The sequence below is a fragment of the Saccostrea cucullata genome, unplaced genomic scaffold, assembly GCF_032062105.1.
Source record: "Saccostrea cucullata isolate Sc308-1 unplaced genomic scaffold, CSIRO_AGI_Scuc_v1 ctg10463, whole genome shotgun sequence".
Classification (NCBI taxonomy): domain Eukaryota; kingdom Metazoa; phylum Mollusca; class Bivalvia; order Ostreida; family Ostreidae; genus Saccostrea; species Saccostrea cuccullata.
This window is the reverse complement of record NW_026927403.1, coordinates 476-21,123: the sequence shown is the minus strand read 5'-3', so window position 1 is coordinate 21,123 and position 20,648 is coordinate 476. Positions and strand designations below refer to the sequence as shown.

At 32.0% G+C, this 20,648-nt stretch overlaps 1 protein-coding gene across 1 annotated transcript; it reads left to right on the top strand.

Annotated features, from left to right (window-relative positions):
• The first annotated feature begins 228 nt into the window (after positions 1-228).
• LOC134274394 (sushi, von Willebrand factor type A, EGF and pentraxin domain-containing protein 1-like) lies at positions 229-19,929 on the top strand. The gene is made up of 9 exons (XM_062756680.1): positions 229-335; positions 675-770; positions 14,213-14,418; positions 14,828-15,077; positions 15,628-15,795; positions 15,908-16,069; positions 16,361-16,519; positions 18,990-19,151; positions 19,587-19,929. The coding sequence occupies exons 1-9, from the start codon at positions 305-307 to the stop codon at positions 19,841-19,843; spliced, it is 1,491 nt and encodes a 496-aa protein (XP_062612664.1). The 5' UTR covers positions 229-304; the 3' UTR covers positions 19,844-19,929.
• The last annotated feature ends 719 nt before the right edge of the window (positions 19,930-20,648 follow it).

Genomic DNA, 20,648 nt, shown 5'->3' with positions numbered 1-20,648 from the left:
TCTCCTTTTAACAAAACATTACTAATGCAGATATACAACTACTGTTAAACGGAATACAATAGACAAACATGTACTATGTTTTATGTAAGTAAAAAAGTGGACGTTCTCATTATCGGACGGGAATTGAAGAAAATGTGATAACCCCCCCCCATATAATATATACTTTTATTTATTGCTATTACATTGTAAGTCAAGTCGTAGATAAGATGTTTATCATTCTTGCTTATATAAACCAGGAGACAGTTATAAGACTATTACACACGGACTTGGTAAAAACCCAGATTTGGTTGTTGTACAGTTAAAAATGAACGATGGCAATGTTTCCGAGGCAGCAGGTGAGTTTGTAACTTCATACTTTCTGTAGAATCATCAATGATCATAGAGGCCAAATGATCGTCGATTTCGTGGTCAACTTTAATCCACGATTTAACGGACAACAATTTTGTCTACACATTTTTAAACTTAAAAACTTCTATATATACATGTTAAAGTTACGTACGAACTTTTTTTTAAAGTTTCAAAGAACCAACGAAATTTTGTTTCACCACGATCACTAAACTTACACAAATAAAATAAATCCACGCCTAATTTTTTCAGTTTGTAAACTTTTTGTAGTTTGTATTATAGACCCAAGACGAACCATTTAAATATTTCTTTATGGCATTTTATTGTAGGTGTGACATTTAATTCACATGCCTTTACTCATCAAACTATCTGCGGGACTGTTTTTGCATTTAATGACCAAGAAATCCGTCTTTGGTCTATGTCCGGTAAGGTTTATATGTGAGCATAGTTATCGCTCTATCATAATAACTATTAGATTATGAAAGATAAAAACTTATTGATCATATAATTATTTATACCATCGTCTTCCACCTTCCTCAAATAATTTATTTTCTCCACGAATGAGTCTACTCTGCTCTGTTTTTAGCAAATATCAAAACAAAATGTTTGTTGTAAATGAGCATTTATTGTAATGCCAAACAAAGTAACCAAATATGTACAAAAGTTACATATGACCATATTTGAATATATCCTTTATAAGGATATTAATATACATAAGGAAAAAATACAAATATGACTAGATTTTTTTACGTTTGTTAATTGCTCCGAGTTTTTTTTTTTAGCTCACCTGAGATGAAAGGTCAACTGGGCTTTTCTGATCATCCGTTGTCCGTCCGTCTGACTAGCTGTCCGTCCGTTCATAATGTTTTAAAAGTGTCATCTTCTCTTCAAGAACCACTTGGCCAATTTTTATCAAACGTTGTACAAACATCCTCAGGTAGTGTAAATTCTAAATAATCAAAATCATGACCCTCGGGCGAAGGACGTGGCCACAATAGGGAATCTAATTTTTATATTGCAATATTTAGGAGGGGGAAACTTAAAAAAAACGTCTTCTCAAGAACCACGTGGTCAGAAAAGCTGAAACTTATAGGGAAACAACACTGGGTAGTGCAAATTCGAAATTGTTCAAATCATGACCCTCAGGTGTAGGGTAGGGTCACAATAAGGAATCCAAGTTAACATTGAATTATGTAAGGAACTTTAAAATTATCTTCTCATGAACACCTGGATTAGAAAAGCTGAAACTTATGTTGATGTATCGCTGGGTGATGTACAGTACCGACCAGACCTAACCTGACACAAGGCAGTCCCAGAGCTGTCCTACCGGTCCCTGAGAGCAGTCCCGGTGGGCGTGGTTTATTATTGTAATGGGCGAAGCTAACTCTGAAATTAGATTTCCAATAAACAACAGGACTATAAAAGGCAGTAAAAATTGATTTTGTGTAGTATGAGAGGAATCCTTACATGAATAAATGAAGATCATTTTTAAACAGTACGCGCATAGAAACAATTTGAAATAATATTTATTGAAAGAGGAAAGCTTTTACACCTACATGTATGAATTACACTGAATATGAATATTTCATCACAATTATCTGGTATATTAATCATTCTATTTCTTCATTTTATGTGATTGATACTGATTCCAATATTCATTCATTTATGCCGAGTAAAGGACAAAGTTTGCAGCTCTCCACCGGCAAACGGTGGCGTCTCAATATGGGTGAAAACTTCTCGAGAGGAATTTTAATTAATTAAGGAATGAATTTGATAGTTACCCATTTCATATGGTATAAACTGAGTTGGGGCAGTTTACGCTTTATAAATCGCGAAGCGGTTTATTAAAAAAGCCTAAACGGTTCTAACCCAGTTTATACCATATAAAATGGGTAGCTATGAAAATCATTGCTTAAAATCAAATTTTCATTCAACAGATGTACGAAAAAAGACGATTGTTCTAACAAAATGACTTTGATCAGTTTGTACAAATTTTGAATGTAACGTTAGGCGGATTGATACGTTTTTGACGCAAGTCATGGTAACGTAGGCAACCCGTTTAATACGATATAAAGTATATTTTTTATCCAATCAAATACAGCGTTACAACAAGAATTAAATTATTTTACAATGAATTCATAATGGCACGGAAACCTTCTGTAATATACAATATTGTGAACACTTTTAACGAAATATGAAACAAGAAAACATTGATGTAACCATTAATTGACGCCCGGGAAATAAATAAAGCAAACAATGAAAATGATCTTGATCATCAAACCGCTTCGATATGTGTTAAAAAGGAATGCGTCTAAATGATGGAGAGGATAGTCGAGAATATTTTGAAAACATATTCGGATGAAAATCGAACAAAAACGATAACCTTTTAAACTTTATCAATTCGTCAAGTAAATGCTGGCTGCATAAAATATAAATTGAAACTAGACTCATACATCAATTATTTCAAAAATGTATATAACTTTAAGAATATAAAACACGACCTTGTGTACAGTACGTTTTTATGCGATAAGTAAAAGTCGATGTTTTAAAAAATTGGACCTGTCGTAACTTTATAAATTAAATATCCAAAACATATATTTTTACAGATTCACTGTATGGAAGTAAATAGATTGTGTATCCCTTATTTTATAAAGGAAAAGAACACTCTGATTAACAATCTTTTTAATGTTTAGAATACCTTTAATTCTGAATAACTTAATTCTCCCACCTCGATCCCGATACTCCAACACCTAAACTTATATGTAAAGAGCAGCCCGGTCCTCCGGGCTTTAATTAGGTAATAAAACAATTATTTAATGCCTGAGCTCTCAATAGACCAGAATAGTATTCCCGAAGTGCAGGGAACAAGTCAGTGTGTTCTATTGCCCGAGGCCAACGGCTCAGGCATTAAATAACTGTATAAGGTTTTATTTTATGGTTGCATGGAACACCCATTTTTGTGTGCATGGTACTTGTAAAACGTGAAGCTTTTTCAAAAAAAAAAAAAAAATCTTAAATCTAGCTAACTGCAATGCTTTTTTTAAAATACGGAATTTTTTTTACCTCGTTTTATTTTTGCGAATTTTGTTCAAAGAGCTGTTGATTAATTTTTCCGATTCAAAATTTTGCGAATTGTTACTGGCGCTAAAAATAAAAATCACATAAGATTTTCATATCAGTTTACGTTTCAAATTAGTATCCATTGTTAAAATACCACCAATATACTCGCAACGTGGCAAGAAATTGCAGAATCGCCCCGAAACAATTTTAAAGATAACAAGATGTGTTTGTAAAACACAGTATGGTAATAGTGAAGATTAAACTTTTCTTAAATGCAAATTTAATTAAATTGTATCAAAAGTAGGTTATTCTCAATGGAAAAACAATTGTAAGATATGAAAGTAGGCCAATGTTAAAGTTTTTTTTTTTATAAGTAAATCAATCTCCAAGGTCAAGGTCAAAAAGTCAACTATTGGAGTAATTGGTATCCAATGAAAGGTCTTGCCACATGAAATACTTATGTAGAGTATAGAAGCCCTAGCCCTAACCGTTCAGAAGTTATGATCAAGGTTAAAAATTTTTAAAAGTAGGTCAAATTCTAAGAACAAGATCAAAGGGTCAAAGGTCTTGTTATCAAATGAAAGGTCTTGTCACAAGGATTAATTATGTAAAGTATGAAAGCACTAGTCCTAACCCGTTAAAAGTTATGGTCAAAGTTTGCTTTTTAAAAGTAGGTCAAGGTCAAAGGGCCAAGGTTCTTGGTATCCAATAAAGGGTCTTTTCACAAGGATAACACATATGAAGTATGAAAGCCCTAGCTCTTACCGTTCAAAAGTTATGACCAAAGTTAAAGTTTTTAAACAAGTACTGAAATCAACAAGATCAAGGTCAAAAGGTCAAGTTTGTTAGTATTCCAGAAAAGGTTTTTCACAAATAATACATAAGTGAAGCATAAATGTCCTGGTCTCTTGTGTTCAAAAGATATGCCCAAAGTAAAAGTTTAAAATTTTCATGTAAAAGTGGGTCAATATCCAAGGTCAAGGTCAAAAGGTCAAATTTTTTGGTACCCAAAGAAAGGTCTTGTCATAAAAAATACATATGTGAAACATGAAAGTCAAAGCTTCACTAAATCAAAAGAAATGGGCAAGGTTAAAGTTTTTGCGGACAAACAGACAGACAGACAGCTAGACAGACAGACAGACAGACGGGCAAACACGACAAAAACTATATATCCCCCGAAACTTCGCGATCGTTTACAGGGGCATAAAAATACAAAAAGATTTGCACTGAAATGACTTCTTATTAATTAATTATAACAAACCTTTTAGAGGTTGTCTATGCCTTTTTACCTAAAAAATAATACAAATAAAGACAAAAATATAATAACTAATTTTCTCATCGTTTGGTTTTTTCTCACCTAAAATTTACACGTCGTGTCTCTAGTAAGTACACTAAGTTCGAGTTATCACACGTCCAGTCCAATACGAAAATTCGTAATATTACCAAAAAACATAAGATTACGAGAAAGCGTAATCCCAAGACAAAATGAACTGCTGTTTTTAGCTGTTAGATAGCAGTGTTTTACCAGTTTTTTCAAATTTACAGCTGTTCTTTAGCAGTTCTCAGCTGTTCATATCATAATATGATCATATCATAGCTGTTTTCAAAACTGTTTCAAGATCAGTAAGCTTAGCTGTTTTTAAGCTGTTCTTCAGCAGTTCATCTCATAACAGGTAATAAAAAAACTGCTTTGCAGTTAACAGCAGTTCTCTGTTTCTGTTACCTGTTATGTATAATTTGATCGGGATTGAGAAACTGTTGAAATGTCGGGTTTGGTGTTCAATTAATTTAAACAACAGACCGCCAAAATTCAACAACCTTGGCTGCCATATTGTATAGTTTGGAGAGAAGGCAAGAGAATTTTTTGAAGAGGGGGATTGCCGTCACCAGTAAAACTGAGATTGGATTGCTATATCTAACAAAAGATGCAGATATTTTATATACAGTAGGTATATGTTTTTAATACATGTGTGTCTGTTGATAAATAAAAAATAAGTGCTCTAAATCTGTTACGTTTTGGCCACATTTCAGTCAGCTCAGAGAACTCTTGAAGGCTTGATATAGCAAGGTTTTTGTTGTTGTTGTTATTTTGCACTGATTTACCATAGCCTATACGATGTTTTTGTAGAAGAAGATAGAGGTGGATCTAGTGATTTTCTTGGACCTGATTGGGACTTAAAAACGGGGCCTATATATGAGGTATATACATGTATTTCTTTTTCTTATTTTAGGAAAAGCTTTAGATATTAAAGAAAACAATTATTTAAATCACTAATCAAATAATCATGAATGCCTTTAATTATTGTAAACAAATTGACACAAACTTGGAGAAACTACTAGACTTGTATATATAAAGTTAGATTATAAAAGGTTAGCAATTAATTTGAATTTATTTATGCAACTGTGAAACTTAGTGTGTGTTTTTTTTTAACTGATAGGATTTCAAATTGACCAAGAACAGCCGGCAAACATTAAACATGCAGTAACCTTACAAGTAACAAAGAAGTGGAGAAAATTTTTCATTTGACAGATGGGTGTGAAGAAAGCCCTGGGATATTAATTGAATTGCGAGAAATGAATCAGGAACGCAGGTAGAAAGTGGCAAAGACCAATACCATAAGATGTTCTTATTAAAGATTTAAAATTGTAGCTGTTATTAATACAAATATTGTAAAGTATGTGTAATGTACTAGTCAAGATTGATATAAAAAGTCTAAATATTCTTAGTAAATATTCTATATTACTGTGTTCCAATACCTAATAGTGTTGTACTTTTTACCACCACTTGAATAGATTTCTGTTTTATTTATTATCTAAAAATGCCACATTCTTATATTTTTTTTATGATGAATTATAAAATTTGTGGCTGAAGAGTTTAAACTTTCTCCATATGCTGTTCTGTATGTTTGTCAACAGATAGGAATTAGGATCCAATGCATTGGTTATGAACATAATGTGTACATTTTCTTTCATTTAAAATTGTTGCTCCTAATAATATAATAAATTGTATATAATTATACACATTGTTGATGGTGTTGTAATTTATCATGTATGTATGCATTATGTAGCAGTTTTACAGCAGTTCCTAGCAGTTTTAAGTCACTGGGATGTCCATATAAGGAAATACTTGTTAGCAGTTCTCCTGAATATTAAATAGCTTACAGCAGTTTTTGAAGCAGTTCTCATTAATATTCATATCGGTCAGCTGTTTTCACTGAGCTCATTAAAATATTTCAGCCTATACGACAGCTAACGAACTGGGAATGCTAAATAACTGCTGTTAACTGCTATTGGAATGTGTGTATGCAAATTACTAATTTGCATAAAGTGAGTGAACTGGAATGCTAAGGAACAGCTAAAGAACAGCTGTTAAATGAGAACTGGGAAGGTTAATTAACAGCTAGATTACAGCTGTTCATTTTGACTTGGGAATATTACAAGTTATCGTAATATAAAACTTATATTACAATTTTCGTAAAGTAGTTAAATTACGAATACGCGTAATATAGCAGATGTAAGAGACAATATTACGAGTTTTCGTAATCCAAGACAAATTCAAGCATTGCAAGAAATTGAGTGGCGGGTAGCAAAGTATGACGTTTAATACGAGATGTCACGGGCGATAACTTGTACGACTCTTACTGAGATTTGAATTCATAATTCAACTGTTCGTGCAATTCTTATTTCAATAAGAATTGCACGAACAGTTGAATTATGAGACGAGGGTGTGTTTTTAGGATAGACTTCGCAAGAAAAGTAGGGCGTTCGGGTGATATAGATCAATACGACATGCTTAAGCGAATATTGAAATTTGCTGGAAAATTGGTCTTATCCTTGGGAAAATTCCTATAAAAGAATAATAAAAGAAATTGTCCACTCACCCATCGCTGGCGGTACTTTCTTCTTGAATTTCATTGCTTTCTGATAGGCGTAACTGACCAAATTGACTGTGTGCTATCAGTAGCCGTGGAATCTGATATATTACTGACGTCATATTTTGCTACCCACCACTCAGTTTCTTGCAATGCTTGAATTTGTCTTGGATTACAAAACTCGTAATATAGTCTCTTACAATCTGCTATATTACGCGTATTCGTAATTTAACTACATTACCAAAAATTGTAATCTTAGTTTTATATTACGATAACTTGTAATATTACGAATTTTCGTATTAGACTGGACTGCACGTGTTGATACATGGTTAGATAAAATAACTGGTCTCTCTTCATTGGCAAAATAATTAAAAAGGGACGTCTATTCACTGAGTTAAAAATAGACACCTGCTTTCAGAAAGAAATTCTTTACATGTTGATTGTTTTCTCTCACGAGAGATGACACATGAAGTTTAATTTGATTTCCGGATGGAAAGTCCCAGGGTAAGCTGCCATTTATCAATCGGCAATCCTCGGCTGACTCCACTACGCTACACACAAAAATGCAAAGCCACCCGAGGATCTCCAACTGGTCAGTTTGACGCGATGATGCGATTTTCTAAATATAGAGATGTAAACAAAAAGCGATCTGCCTTATTATTGATAAATTCTTTAAAGAAAACAAGCTGCTAAGAAATCATAGCGAGTTCGACACACACAATCGCCAGGATGATAGTGGTTCTTCAAAATATACATTGTATGTTCTTATGTATATATATAGTCTTCTTGACTTTTACCTAAATGATGGTCAGAACTAGATAGAATCTTCTATCTAGGTCAGCGCATGTGTAATGATCCTCTGCAGCCGAGGCGTGGATCCAATAATTCACAAAAAAACAACATTGAATTTAAAACATTTACATAAGAAATCGCATAAATAACTAATTATTGATGATGAAAACTTTAATTTTTTGGTACATTTGTTATTTTATAATGCGCTGTCATTTTTTTTTAAAGAAATACGTCTGATTAAAGCAATTTGAGCTGCATTCTTGAAAATTTTATTTTGCAGGTAAAATATGCTATAAATTATGATTAATTTTTATGTAATTTAACCCCTTCTGACCAAGAAGCCCAAAATAAATGTTAAAAATGTTTCAGAATAAATATTTCTGTAAGACCTAAAATACAGTATTAAATTAGGAATAATTATTGTACAAGACGATAATAATTCAATTTTGCTTTAATTGAAAGCTTATAAAAATATTCTATCGCAAATATGAACAAAGGAAGTTTATGGAAGTTTTATTTTTCTGTCATTGAAATAGTTAATGAAAAATTTGCAGCAAAATATTCCGATGTCATACAGCCCATATTGCTTTAATCGAATGTATCAAGAGTAAACAAATTTCAGATATTAAAAGCACAAGTTATAATCGGATACATTAAGGGGTATGTACAAGCAATATTGGATCACGCCTGGTGTAAAATAAAAAATACCAAGATTGCGCTTAATACTAAACTAGCCCAAAGTTACTCAAAGTGCTGATGCACTCATTACCTACTGTTAGAGACCAAAATTAGGAAATAATTATAGTTTATTTTGTTTAAATTAGGAGGAAATTAATCATGTTAGAACTGCACAGCTACAGCATTCACGAGATGAAAAATGCATTGAATAGGTATGATGTCGGTTCGATTCATTGATAATATGGCTACAACCATTTGTTTCGTTTTTTTCTTGTCATTATCCATAATTCTTGAAAATTTGATTTTTCATGTGGGGTCTTCCTAAGGCCATGTGTTTATTTTGTCAGCCATACCTATGTCACACAGAGTTCAAATAACATCGATTTTTAGCTCACCTGAGCCGAAGGCTCAAGTGAGCTTTTCTGATCAAAATTTGTCCGTCGTCTGTCGTTGTCGTTGTTGTCGTTGTCGTAAACTTTTCACATTTTCATCTTCTTCTCAAGAACCACTGGGCCAATTTCAACCAAACTTGCCACAAAGTATCCTTAGGTGAAAGGGATTCAAGTTTGTTCAAATGAAGGGCCACGCCTTTTTCCAAAGGGGAGATAATCATGAATAAGAGAAAAAATAATGGCGTTTTTAAAAAATCTTCTCAAGAACCACTGGGCCAGGAAAGATGAAACTTATGTGGAATCATCCTCAGGTAGTGTAGATTCAAGTTTGTTCAAATCATGACCCCCGGGGGTAGGGTGGGGCCAAAATGGCCGATCAAAGTTTTACATAGGAATATATAGGAAAAATCTTCTCTCAAGAACCACAGGGTCAGGAATGATGAAACTCATGTGGAATCATCCACAAGTAGTGTAGATCCAAGTTTGTTCAAATCATGACCCACGGGGGTAGGGTGGGGCCAAAATGGCCGATCGAAGTTTTACATAGGAATATATAGGAAAAATCTTTAAAATCTTCTTCTCAAGAACCACTGGGCCAGAAAAGTTGAAACTCATGTGTAATCATCCTCAGGTATTGTAGATTCAAGTTTGTTCAAATCATGACCCCCTAGGGGCTTAAAATTCAAGCCCCCCCCCCCCCCCCCCCCCAGTAAACTTTCAGTTCTGATCTGATATGGGCTTTTTCCTAGCAAATTGCTCAGGTGAGCGCTGTGGCCCCTGGGCCTCTTGTAGAATAAATGCGACCATAACAACATCAAGACAAGAAATTACTAAGTAATAATCCTTAGGTTATATAACTTACTTATTTTAATTGTTGCATTGCATAGTCCGATTAATGAAACAACGCAATTTTAGCCCAAATCCAGCTAATCGCTCGAATTTCCTCGATCATATCATTCCAATGAGCACGTGTTTGGCATGTGCATATATCTGCTGTGGATAGATGCGTTTATTACCATGATTATATTAATTTTTTCATGGAACAAGTCTTGATAATTTGTTATTTTTTTTTAAAACTCAAAAAAGATAAAACATGTCCTAAATATATGTGTTTATGGCGGGTCTCTTTTCTGTGGCGATAGAAGTTATTTTCAAATGGGGCGCTGCAAGGAGGACGCTTAGCTTTTAATTTGAAAATGTTAAACAATATGCGGTGCATGAAAAACAAATTGTAATTACATGTATTACATTTCAAATGTTGGTACATATGTCTATTTTGTTTAGCAGGTAGATTGAAAAAATAGTCAGTTATAGGATTTCCTTCAGGCACCTCACATATAAATAGCTAGATTGTTTACGATGACCCACACATTGTATGGAGTAATGTTAGGACATAAAAACACATGGTTTCTCATTATGTTGACAAAGTTGTAAGCTCTCACTAACGTACGAAGTTTGGTACATGTATAATATTGAGTTGTTTCTTTGAAATTTAGAAGTGAGCACAATGTTTACAAAGAAAAGTCCATCGCATATGCTATATCTATCTTCGAAAAAAAAAGAGTTAGAGGTTACACCCTCCCCCTAAAAATCCTATGTTTGTTTTCCAAAATAGTGCCAAAGCTTCAGAAATTTTGCATTACGAAGTATGTGATGGAACGTGTACTAGCCTTATATTGTTAAGACCACTTTTTATAAATATATTTTGTTGCCCTTTCTACCGTCATACTGCCTAGAAATGACCCGACTCAATTTTTTTTAACATCCCATTTAACGATATTTTTTTCTTTTTCTTCCGTCAACAAATATGTTTAAATTTTTAGAATTTTTTCTTTCACCTATAAATAATGATTTATTTAATAATTTCCCCCTGAGTTGGGAGGACCACCAAACGTCATTTTAAAGATGGTCTAAAATATTCAATTACGTTGACTTTTCCTTACTCTGTATAATTGGAATTTTGACAATATGGGCAAATAGAAAAAAAGTTTTTTATTTAGTAAATCTCCTAACCCACTCTCAATGATTACATTCCTTTTCAAATGGTGCTCCGATGTGATGAAAATTATAAATGTTTATTTGACACAGTATACTAGTAGGTACTAAAAAAAAGTCATTCATATTGATTTTATGTGTCTAATTTTCGTTGTGTTTCATTAATGATAATTAGGATTTTGATAGATAAAATGTTTTCTGTGACAGGCTTACAAACTCTTAATTTTTAACTTTGATGGTGCTCATTTTTCCTTACCTGGAATCAAAGAGTTTAAGATTTTTTTTTATATCAATATGTAAACTATTTAAAAACTGTTCGATAATAGTACTAATTACTTTAATCCATACTATAGCTATCCATGAACTACTTTCATGGTTTTTTACACTCATTTTGAAGACAACGGTACCTTGTTTTGAACTTGAAATTACCATTTAAAAGTGCAAAATTTAGTCATTTTCTCAACAAATGGTTGTACACAGAACATCAATGCACAATTTGCATATTTTTTTAAATAGTTTTTCTAAGGCTCTGCTGAATTCTCTAGCTGCGAAGTTCTAAGGAGCATATCAAAAGCAATTTTCTGCAAAAGTATAGAATATATATGCACAACATGCATTTAGTTATGCATATTTATTGTATCTTTATCATAAGGACTTAGAATTTGATCAAACTATAATGTATTTTAGCCATTTGACATTTTGTTCTTACTACACTAAAGGTGGCCGGACATCCCCCTTAATGTATCAAATAAACTACAGACATTGGAAAAAAGATCACAAAGAAACATTTTAAGTATTTTCTAGCATGTCTAATCTATTCTTTTTAAGAATCTATCAAGCTCATAATTAAAGAACTTGCATTCATTTTCTGTATACAGTTTATTTGCATTGATGGCAAAAAAGTCATCAATTCACTACTCCTTTATTATTGAAATGAAGCTAAAATTAGAAAATATAATTGTTTTAAAATATGTTTAGCATGCAGGTAAAGTTTACTAAAAAACAAAAAATATACGCACTGCACGTAGAATTGTACGGTCACAAATGACAGTATACCTGTATATTCCTAAAACAGTCGTAGGTTCGGGGTTGGCAAATTAAGACTTTTTTCAGATAATGTTTAAATGCTTGATGTTAGCAGATAGCATTTAAACTTATGCTTATGTTATTACTTATGCTTAAAAGCATGTTTAGTTTAAGAAGTATTTTATTAATAATATACAAAGTGTACAATAAGAATATGGATTGAACAGCAGGCCAAAGACCTATATTAAAAGCATGTGGGCGTTGGGTAGGGGCCAACAGCCACGCAAAAAAATGATTCAATTGTTAAATTGTATGTATATTTTGAACAAAAAAAAGTGAGCCTGGGCACCTTCTAAATCCGCAAGTGCTGTTAAAAGTTGATTTTGAATACTAAACCTTTTGAAGTAAGTTTAGGTCATTCCCCCCTATATAACCCAAGGGGTTCAATGCCCATATCACTTGAAGGAATGGGAAGTTAAAGGGATATCTTTGGAAAGGGTTGGAATTATTTAAGTTAGCGCTTTTGTCTGTTGTCGGAGTAAGAAGCTGTGAAATACATATACGTAAGGTCAAAAGTAAAGCTAAGATTTTACCCAATTGATCCTTGTAGGTTTTTTTTTTTTTTTTTTTTTTTTTTTTTTAAATTTTACAAATGCTGCTCAGTGGGACATTAATTTTTTAAAAAATAAAAAAATATTACTCTTGTGATTACCCGGTATTTAAGGGAAATGGAAATGGGAAGTAAAATTTAAAGAATTATAGCATGGCTTATGGGGAAAAATTGGAGAAAACTCTTCAAGTTGACAAATTTATATAGGGAAAATGAACACTTTTGCCATTAAGAGTTATCTCTATTGTAAATTAAGTCTACTATGTGCAAGTTCTACAATATATGTCAATGAAACATGTCCCAAACTTTGTAGTTTTGATAATTTCCAAATAAAAGAGACTTTTAAACATTAATTAAGTATATTTCACGCAGTATGAAATGCTTTAGCAAAATATGAATCATGATATTATTTAGACAATTCTAGAAAATCAGATCAACAAATCTGTGTAACAGCCCTTTTAACCTTGTACTGTTGTAATTGTTCAATTTCCTTATCCTTCAAGCATCCCTTATCCACACTTTTTGTTGGAGAATAGCCAAGTACTAACAAAATAAATTTGATTTTCGAAATAATAATAAAAAAAAACCTTCCTTCTCATACACAACATAGGATTTTGGAGTTTGATTACTGCCCTTTTTCCTAATCTTAAATTGTTCAGTTAAGCTGTCACTCCCATTCCCTAGAAGAATAGAAAAATCTGTAATAACTGAGAAAAAAAAGTTACATTCCACTGTTTATTCTGTGACATTAATGAAGCCAAGGAGATGACATTTAAGGCTTTTTGGAAAGCAAAACTTGTTTATATATAAAAATTATATTTTTTGCGAATGCGATGCACGCGCAAATTTGCTAAAATTTTATCTACAGTAAAATTTTTCCAATTTACAGTAGTGCCAATGCAATCCCGAATTCCTTATTTAACGATTTTATTTAAAATAATAAATAAATTAAACTACATTTGTGTAAATAGAGAGTCTCTGAAAATATTAATTAACTATAATAATATCTTCTTATTGAAAGATTGCTTTCTAGAGCAGTCCCATATAAGTACAAGAGCGCCCCGACTGCTTTCTGGGACTGTTTGGGTGTCAGGTTTGGTCTGGAAGGTACTGTAGATTCTTCAGTTGTTCAAATCATAACCCTGGGGTATATATAGGGCGGGGAATCAATAAGAAATCCAACTTTAGCATTGAAATGTACAGGAAAAATCTTTGAAAGAGCTACTTGACTAGAAATGCTGAAACTTATGTCTCTAGGGTAGTGTAGATTCTACAATAGTTCAAAGAATGACCCTCGGGATAGCAAAGAGTCACAAAAGAGAATCCAAGTTAACATTTAAACATATAGAAAAAAAAAAACATATCCTCAAGAACCACTGGCCTTGAAAAGTTGAAACTTATATGGAATAATTCTAGAGATGTTTAGATTTTACATTTTCCAGATTATGTGGCTTGTGCAGACGATGGATGGGGAGCAGAGAGCTTTAGTGGCGACACTGCTAGTCTGTATATCCAGGCCTGGATACTCGACTCCTGTAATAAGCATTTCTCGACACAATTCACACTTGATAAGAGCGACACAAACACTGTCGAGCGAGTGAGTCTGGATTCGGTGTATAGTTTAGATTCAGCATTTGTTTCTGTTCTGGTAAGTCTAAAGTTTATGGCATGTAAAAATAATCAATCAGTGAACAGGCCATATTAATAGTTTACACTAGTTTTAACATTTTACAGTAACTTTGGTCTTGAGTGGCCTTGCAAACCTCTTTCCTCGATTTGTTGAGATTTGTCTATGCATAATTTAAAAAATATATGTTTTGTATGTTTTCATTAAAATAAAAGAAATTTGCAGTTTATAAAGGAATACTAGTTATTTTGTTTATTGTCAAGCAAATGATCAAATAATGTTGATTCTAAAATCGCAACTGGGAATGTGTCTTATCTAGATAAACTTCATGAGTTGAAATGGTCAGTGTAGGTAATTTATATATAAAGTAATCAGAATTACACCTCATATACCTTAATCCATGTTTTCTATTCCTGCTTAATGCCTTCAGATGAAAGTATCATCTCCAAACAACGACGGTTTCATTTTTCACGCTGGCGGTAGTGCCATGATTGATACATCTAATGACACATATGGAGCTATAATATACGGATACAATGAGACAGAAGTTCTGCTCTGGAGACCATCCCAGACAAATACAAATGGACATTTGGTTTACGTGGGTGGAGAGTGGGGAGACGGGCAAAGTAATCAAGAAAGTGACTTTGTTGAAGTCATCGTTAAAGTTATTGACATTACAGGTATTAAGTATTTGATTATTCAAAAAATAAACAAATCCTGACTCTTTTTTCATGTGAAGATTTTAGCTCCCTGCATCCTGCAGATAATCGTAATGCAATAAACATTAAATTTATTTTCCTGTCAATGAAGTGTAAACTGCATGTTAAGGAATATTGAGTCAACATAGAAATGTAAAAAAGAAGAATTGCCTCTAGTTGTCAAATTATGTAAACTCATTCTATTAAGGCACGCTTTGCAAAAGTACGGAATTATGTTCTCCTGATTGGCCACAGACAAGATGCGTATCTACAGGTATAATTCTTCTCCACAATATTGTAAACATAATTGCCAATCTTTTGCAATGCTTGACAAGAAAGATATTTTATTCAATTCTTTTATTTCACAATCAACCCTGGCAGTTGACCATTACAATATAGGAACATATCATATAGACAACTTTCAACCTTATTCATTTTTTTTCAGATTTCGTTTTCTCTAATATACTGTGACTTGATTTTGACAGGGATTTAATGTAAATATTATTAAATGGTAATTAAAGCTTCACTTTAGATTGTCCAATCCCTCCTGACATTTTCAATGCATATAAGCTATATGATGGAGTAACTAATGGTAGCAAAGCTCTGTACGCTTGTAAGACTGGGTTCACTGAAAGTTCTGATGACGTCATGATTAAGTGTATAGAGGGCACATGGTCTAATTCGGCAATGTTCTGTAAAGGTATATATTTGATTTGATATCCAAAAATGTAGTGATTCAAAGACATTGATAAACAATATATTTCAGGATAAAAAAAGTTATTCTGATACCTTTGTGTTTTTTTAATTTGAAGTTGTTTGTCCATCACCTCCCACTGTTGAAAATGCAGCAGTTTTTGTGCAGGACAATAGAGCAAAATATTTCTGTTTAACGGGATATTTCACATTGAAAAATACAGTTGACGTCATTGAATGCAGAAACAGTATCTGGCCGTCCACTGACTTTAAATGTATAAGTAAGGATTAAGATCTTTATACATGTTCTTCAAGTTGCAAATTTCTTAATTTTTATTTCATGACTATTAATATTTTATGTTCTCATATGTTTAGTCTTTAAAAAATCATAAATATATCTTTTACAAAAGGTTGCATTCAAGGTATGCACCAAATCATATTCTTAAAGTATTGTACGTCAGAAAGGTATACAAAAATGTAAATTTATATGTTTATAAATTGATATATTGTATTAATTTCACATATATGAAATAACTATAGTTATGTAACTTCATGTATTTATATCTTTACAGAATATTGTCCTGATCCACCTAACATTGCTAACGCTGACGTTATGGTCTCTAAGAATGTTGCTCTATACTCCTGCCGCGAGGGATTTCTTCCAAAATCTGGAAACAACACAACAAACTGCTTACTATATGAGTGGCAGAAGACAAACTTCACTTGCTACGGTAGGATGATTTCACTATTTTTATTTTTTGTGAAATTGAATACTTTTCTTTATGTTTTTTAAACTATTGAAATAATTATTTCACAAGAGGTTAGTGTTATGTTTTTAACTAACATTGGTTGTAACCACTACTGAAATACGACTGCTATTGAGATACTTATTTTGATAAGTGTCAGTGACAGTAGAGTAGATTTCAGTCGTAAAAGGCGAAAAAAATATTTCAATAGTGGTCATATTTCAATAGCAGGTGTGGCATGTTTGTTAATACTGTTGCTGTAAGTGCCGAGTATACCACTGTTGATATAATTATTTCGGCAATGGTGACGTCACTATTATAATAGTGGTTACAATAATTGTTGATATTTAGAATTGAAATAAAATCACAATAAAAAAGATATTTCCCATTGTATAAAATAAAGTAACTTTCAATTCCAATGCTATGTATGTTCTATTTTTACACTTTTTAAAAATTTACTGGTAAAAGTATACCTTACTGACTTTATATATAAAACAGTATCACACTAACTTGCAATACGTCCATTGATAATTTAAATAAGGCCAATTCCCATGTCTGATTTCTCAATCTCTTAACGGGGGTCTACATAGAAAGTCAATGCATTTTTTCTTGTATTGTTACAACGACAATAACATACCAATTAATATAGAAAACACATTATATGGTGTAGACTCACTAAGTCTGGATAATTTTTTTTCATTTTTTGGTCATGTACATACCTTTATAACTAACTCAAAAGTTTTCATTGAAATTTTAGTTTATTAAGATATTCTTTGGGAAATATATTATTTTAGGTAAACTGCTTTGTTGGGGAATTCTTCCTACTCTGGGTCAACAACAATTGCTCAAACATATGTTTTTTTTAATTATTATATTTTATTTCTTTTTTTTCCTTCTTTTTTTCTTTGTTGTTTATATTTTATTATATAATTATTTTTCCTATTCATTTATTTCTGTCTATTCATTTGTTTTACTCTCTCTCTCTCTCTCTCTCTCTCTCTCTCTCTCTCTCTTTGAATTAATTCTAAAGCCTGTACCAATTGATAATCTACTCTCATACATTTTTTTCAATGTTTACATGTACTTGTAATTGTACCGTGACCTATGGAGAGAACAATCATAGGCATTTATGCCTGCTTTTCAATCCATTTCTATGAATAAAATATATTTTAAACTAATAGGCCATATTAATATATCAATCTACAGTTAATTCTCGATAAACCGCCACCTTTTGTAACTTAGAAATCATGGCGGAATAACGAATTTGGTGATGGATTCAATTTTCCATCTTTTAGGAAACAAGAAGTAGAGTTGTTGTTCTTAGAAATACCATTTAGTGTTTCTATTCTTATTATTATATGAACATGTATATAAAAACAGATCACTTCATTTATAAATGCTTTTAGTAATTTTTTTAATGTACAATTTATCTACAACTTAATATGCAGTTCTGAAATAGAGACAAGTACATGTGTATCTCTGATATCTGGTATTGAAAATAAAATGCTGGGTCGATCGTCGTAATGTATTGCCTATAGTGCTTAAAATGAATTCTTGAATAAATTCATTGTTTATGGCATCATTGAATACGTTCACAATTTCTACCGTATAATTATTTTTTCAGCAAACTTTGCATTGTTTAAAGCAATAATATTGTTATCGGCGTACTTTAACAACGACCGCTTTCGTGGCGATGCCTCTACTAAATGATTTTTATTAAATGGAAAACAAAATTATTATAACAGTACGTGTTAAAATTATTGTTTATTTAGTTATTATTTAATTATAAAATTGCATGTACCTTTTCTGGCTTTGCATGCTTGACAACAGGGATAGCGTCAACCAATTAGCCGCGCGTCACTGAACACATGCACCTGTCGCGGTATATCGAGATATAGATGACTGACACTTAAAAATGGACGTTTGTTGTGAAAACAGGGTGGCGGATGGAGGTATGCGAATTTGGCGTTATAAAGAGAATTTTATGTACATGTAGCAGGAAAAAAGTTCTTAGGAAATCATGGCGGTATTGCAAAAATGCCGATGAATCGAATGGCGATAATTCGAGAATTAACTGTATGTGGACAAAAATGTGCAGTAGATTTTCTTTCATATTACATATAAAGAGAGATGTGTATCCTAGAACAAAATATCAAAGTTTCTATAAAATTGAATTTGAGGGAAATTTAAATCTATATATATATATATATATATATATATATATATATATATATATATATATATATATATATATATATATATATATATATATATATATATATATATATATATATTTTTATTATTTAGTATTCGATATATATTTTTTCTTCAAAACCAACGAATTGATGATAGCACTGCAATTTAATCAACTCACAAACTGTATTGCAAATTTACTTTTAATAACTCTTGATAACGAATGGTATTATTTTTTCTCTACCCGATTGTATAATTTCAGCGTCATCTTGTGGTCCAGTTCCTAATATAACAAACGCTGATTTTCTACTTGATAATGACGTAGCCATGTATGCATGTCGCTATGGATACAGACCAACAAATGCAGACAATAAAATAACACGTATGTCTGGAAAGTGGACCCATACCAGTTTGCAGTGCCAAGGTGCTATTATCACATACATGTAAAAAAAATATATATTTCCCTGGGATTATATTTCTTTGTTTTTTTTTCTCTCGTTTTGTCAGCAAAATAGTTACATATAAGCGTACGTACTAAAGAGTAACATTGAACACTGAAGAAATCCTCAATCTTTCTTGGAGACGAATGTTAGTAAATTTTATATTCGTGTCATCTTTCTTCATAAAGTTTCTCACCTATGTTAATAATTACTGTTAATGCACAGGTTGATGAAATTTTCATTTCCAAACCGACAGAATTTTGTTTACAATGATAGAATCGATCTCATATAGATAATTGTTTGTTTTTCAAAAACTTTTAAAATGTAATAAACATATAATTCCTTTGAATTCTCTAATCATTTGATTTAAAACCTTTTTTAAAAAGCCACTTTAATAAAGTTTGGTTTTTGTTTTTCAGATACAACAAAGGGACTCAGAAGCTATATCACCAATGAGACGCTTGCAGAATGGATTCAACAGATGAAGAAGAATCTATCCGTTCATAAATTAAACACCAGTGCCTATAACAGAAGTTTGATCAGTGTTTACGAATCTCGTCCCAGTGCCGTACAGATAGGAAGTGTTGGGGTCTTTCTGATAAGTTTTACGATAGTAATTTTAATTTTACCGGATATAGTTGCTCTTGTCAAAAACTTGTGTAAAAAAAATAAATAAGAAATTTTGTCAACGTCGTAGGGGAAGGGATGCAAAATGATGATTGCTGTGAAATCGTGTATTTGGAGGGGGTTAATTTTCGTGGTTTTCAATATATGATGGGGCCAACAATTCATGTTTTCCACAAAATGTAATTTTTCACATGCATTATCATTGAGCAATTCTTTAAACTTGAAATTAAATCCCCATGCACCAATTTATTATCGTCAACCCACGACAATTTGACCCCTCGAAAATATGTGATTTTACAGTTTACATGTATTATGTGTTTTGTTATAAATGTCTCTAGACAACACATTATGCAATTTGCTAATCAGATTGCAATCCAGAACATGTAAAATAAGAAAATTACCTGAAAAATGTTGATTGTTATGAAACATGTACTGTTTTTCCATACCCAATGTTGAAAGCATTTCATTTGAATGACCTCTTTATTGTGAATGAGAGCGATGTTTAACTTCTTGGTCATAACTTTTTAAATAATATTTTCAAATGAAGTTCAATAATAGGAGATAAGAATAACATAAGGTTCTGTCTGAGTAGACAGTTTTAAAGATAAAGAAATACCTTAATGTGTTATGTCGTACTTAGTTTTAGAATTTGGATTTTTCGGTTTGGCCGATACTTTTGCAAGCATACATTGTTTGATAAGAAATTGACGTACAAAAGATATAATAAAGATGTGCTGTGGTTTTCGTGCTTGTTATAACAACGAATGATTCAGCCATTGCAGTATCAGGTTTGATTATTTGTGTGTTAATTAATGTCCCTCTTGAGAATTTTTTTGACGTGATTGATTTTTCAC

Bases quoted from the DNA above. Each gene is read 5' to 3' on its own strand.
- LOC134274394 (XM_062756680.1), top strand. From the start codon at position 305: ATGAACGATGGCAATGTTTCCGAGGCAGCAG. The intron at 15,796-15,907 runs GTATATATTTGA...TTTAATTTGAAG, and splicing joins TTCGGCAATGTTCTGTAAAG to TTGTTTGTCCATCACCTCCC. The intron at 19,152-19,586 runs GTGCTATTATCA...TTTGTTTTTCAG, and splicing joins TACCAGTTTGCAGTGCCAAG to ATACAACAAAGGGACTCAGA.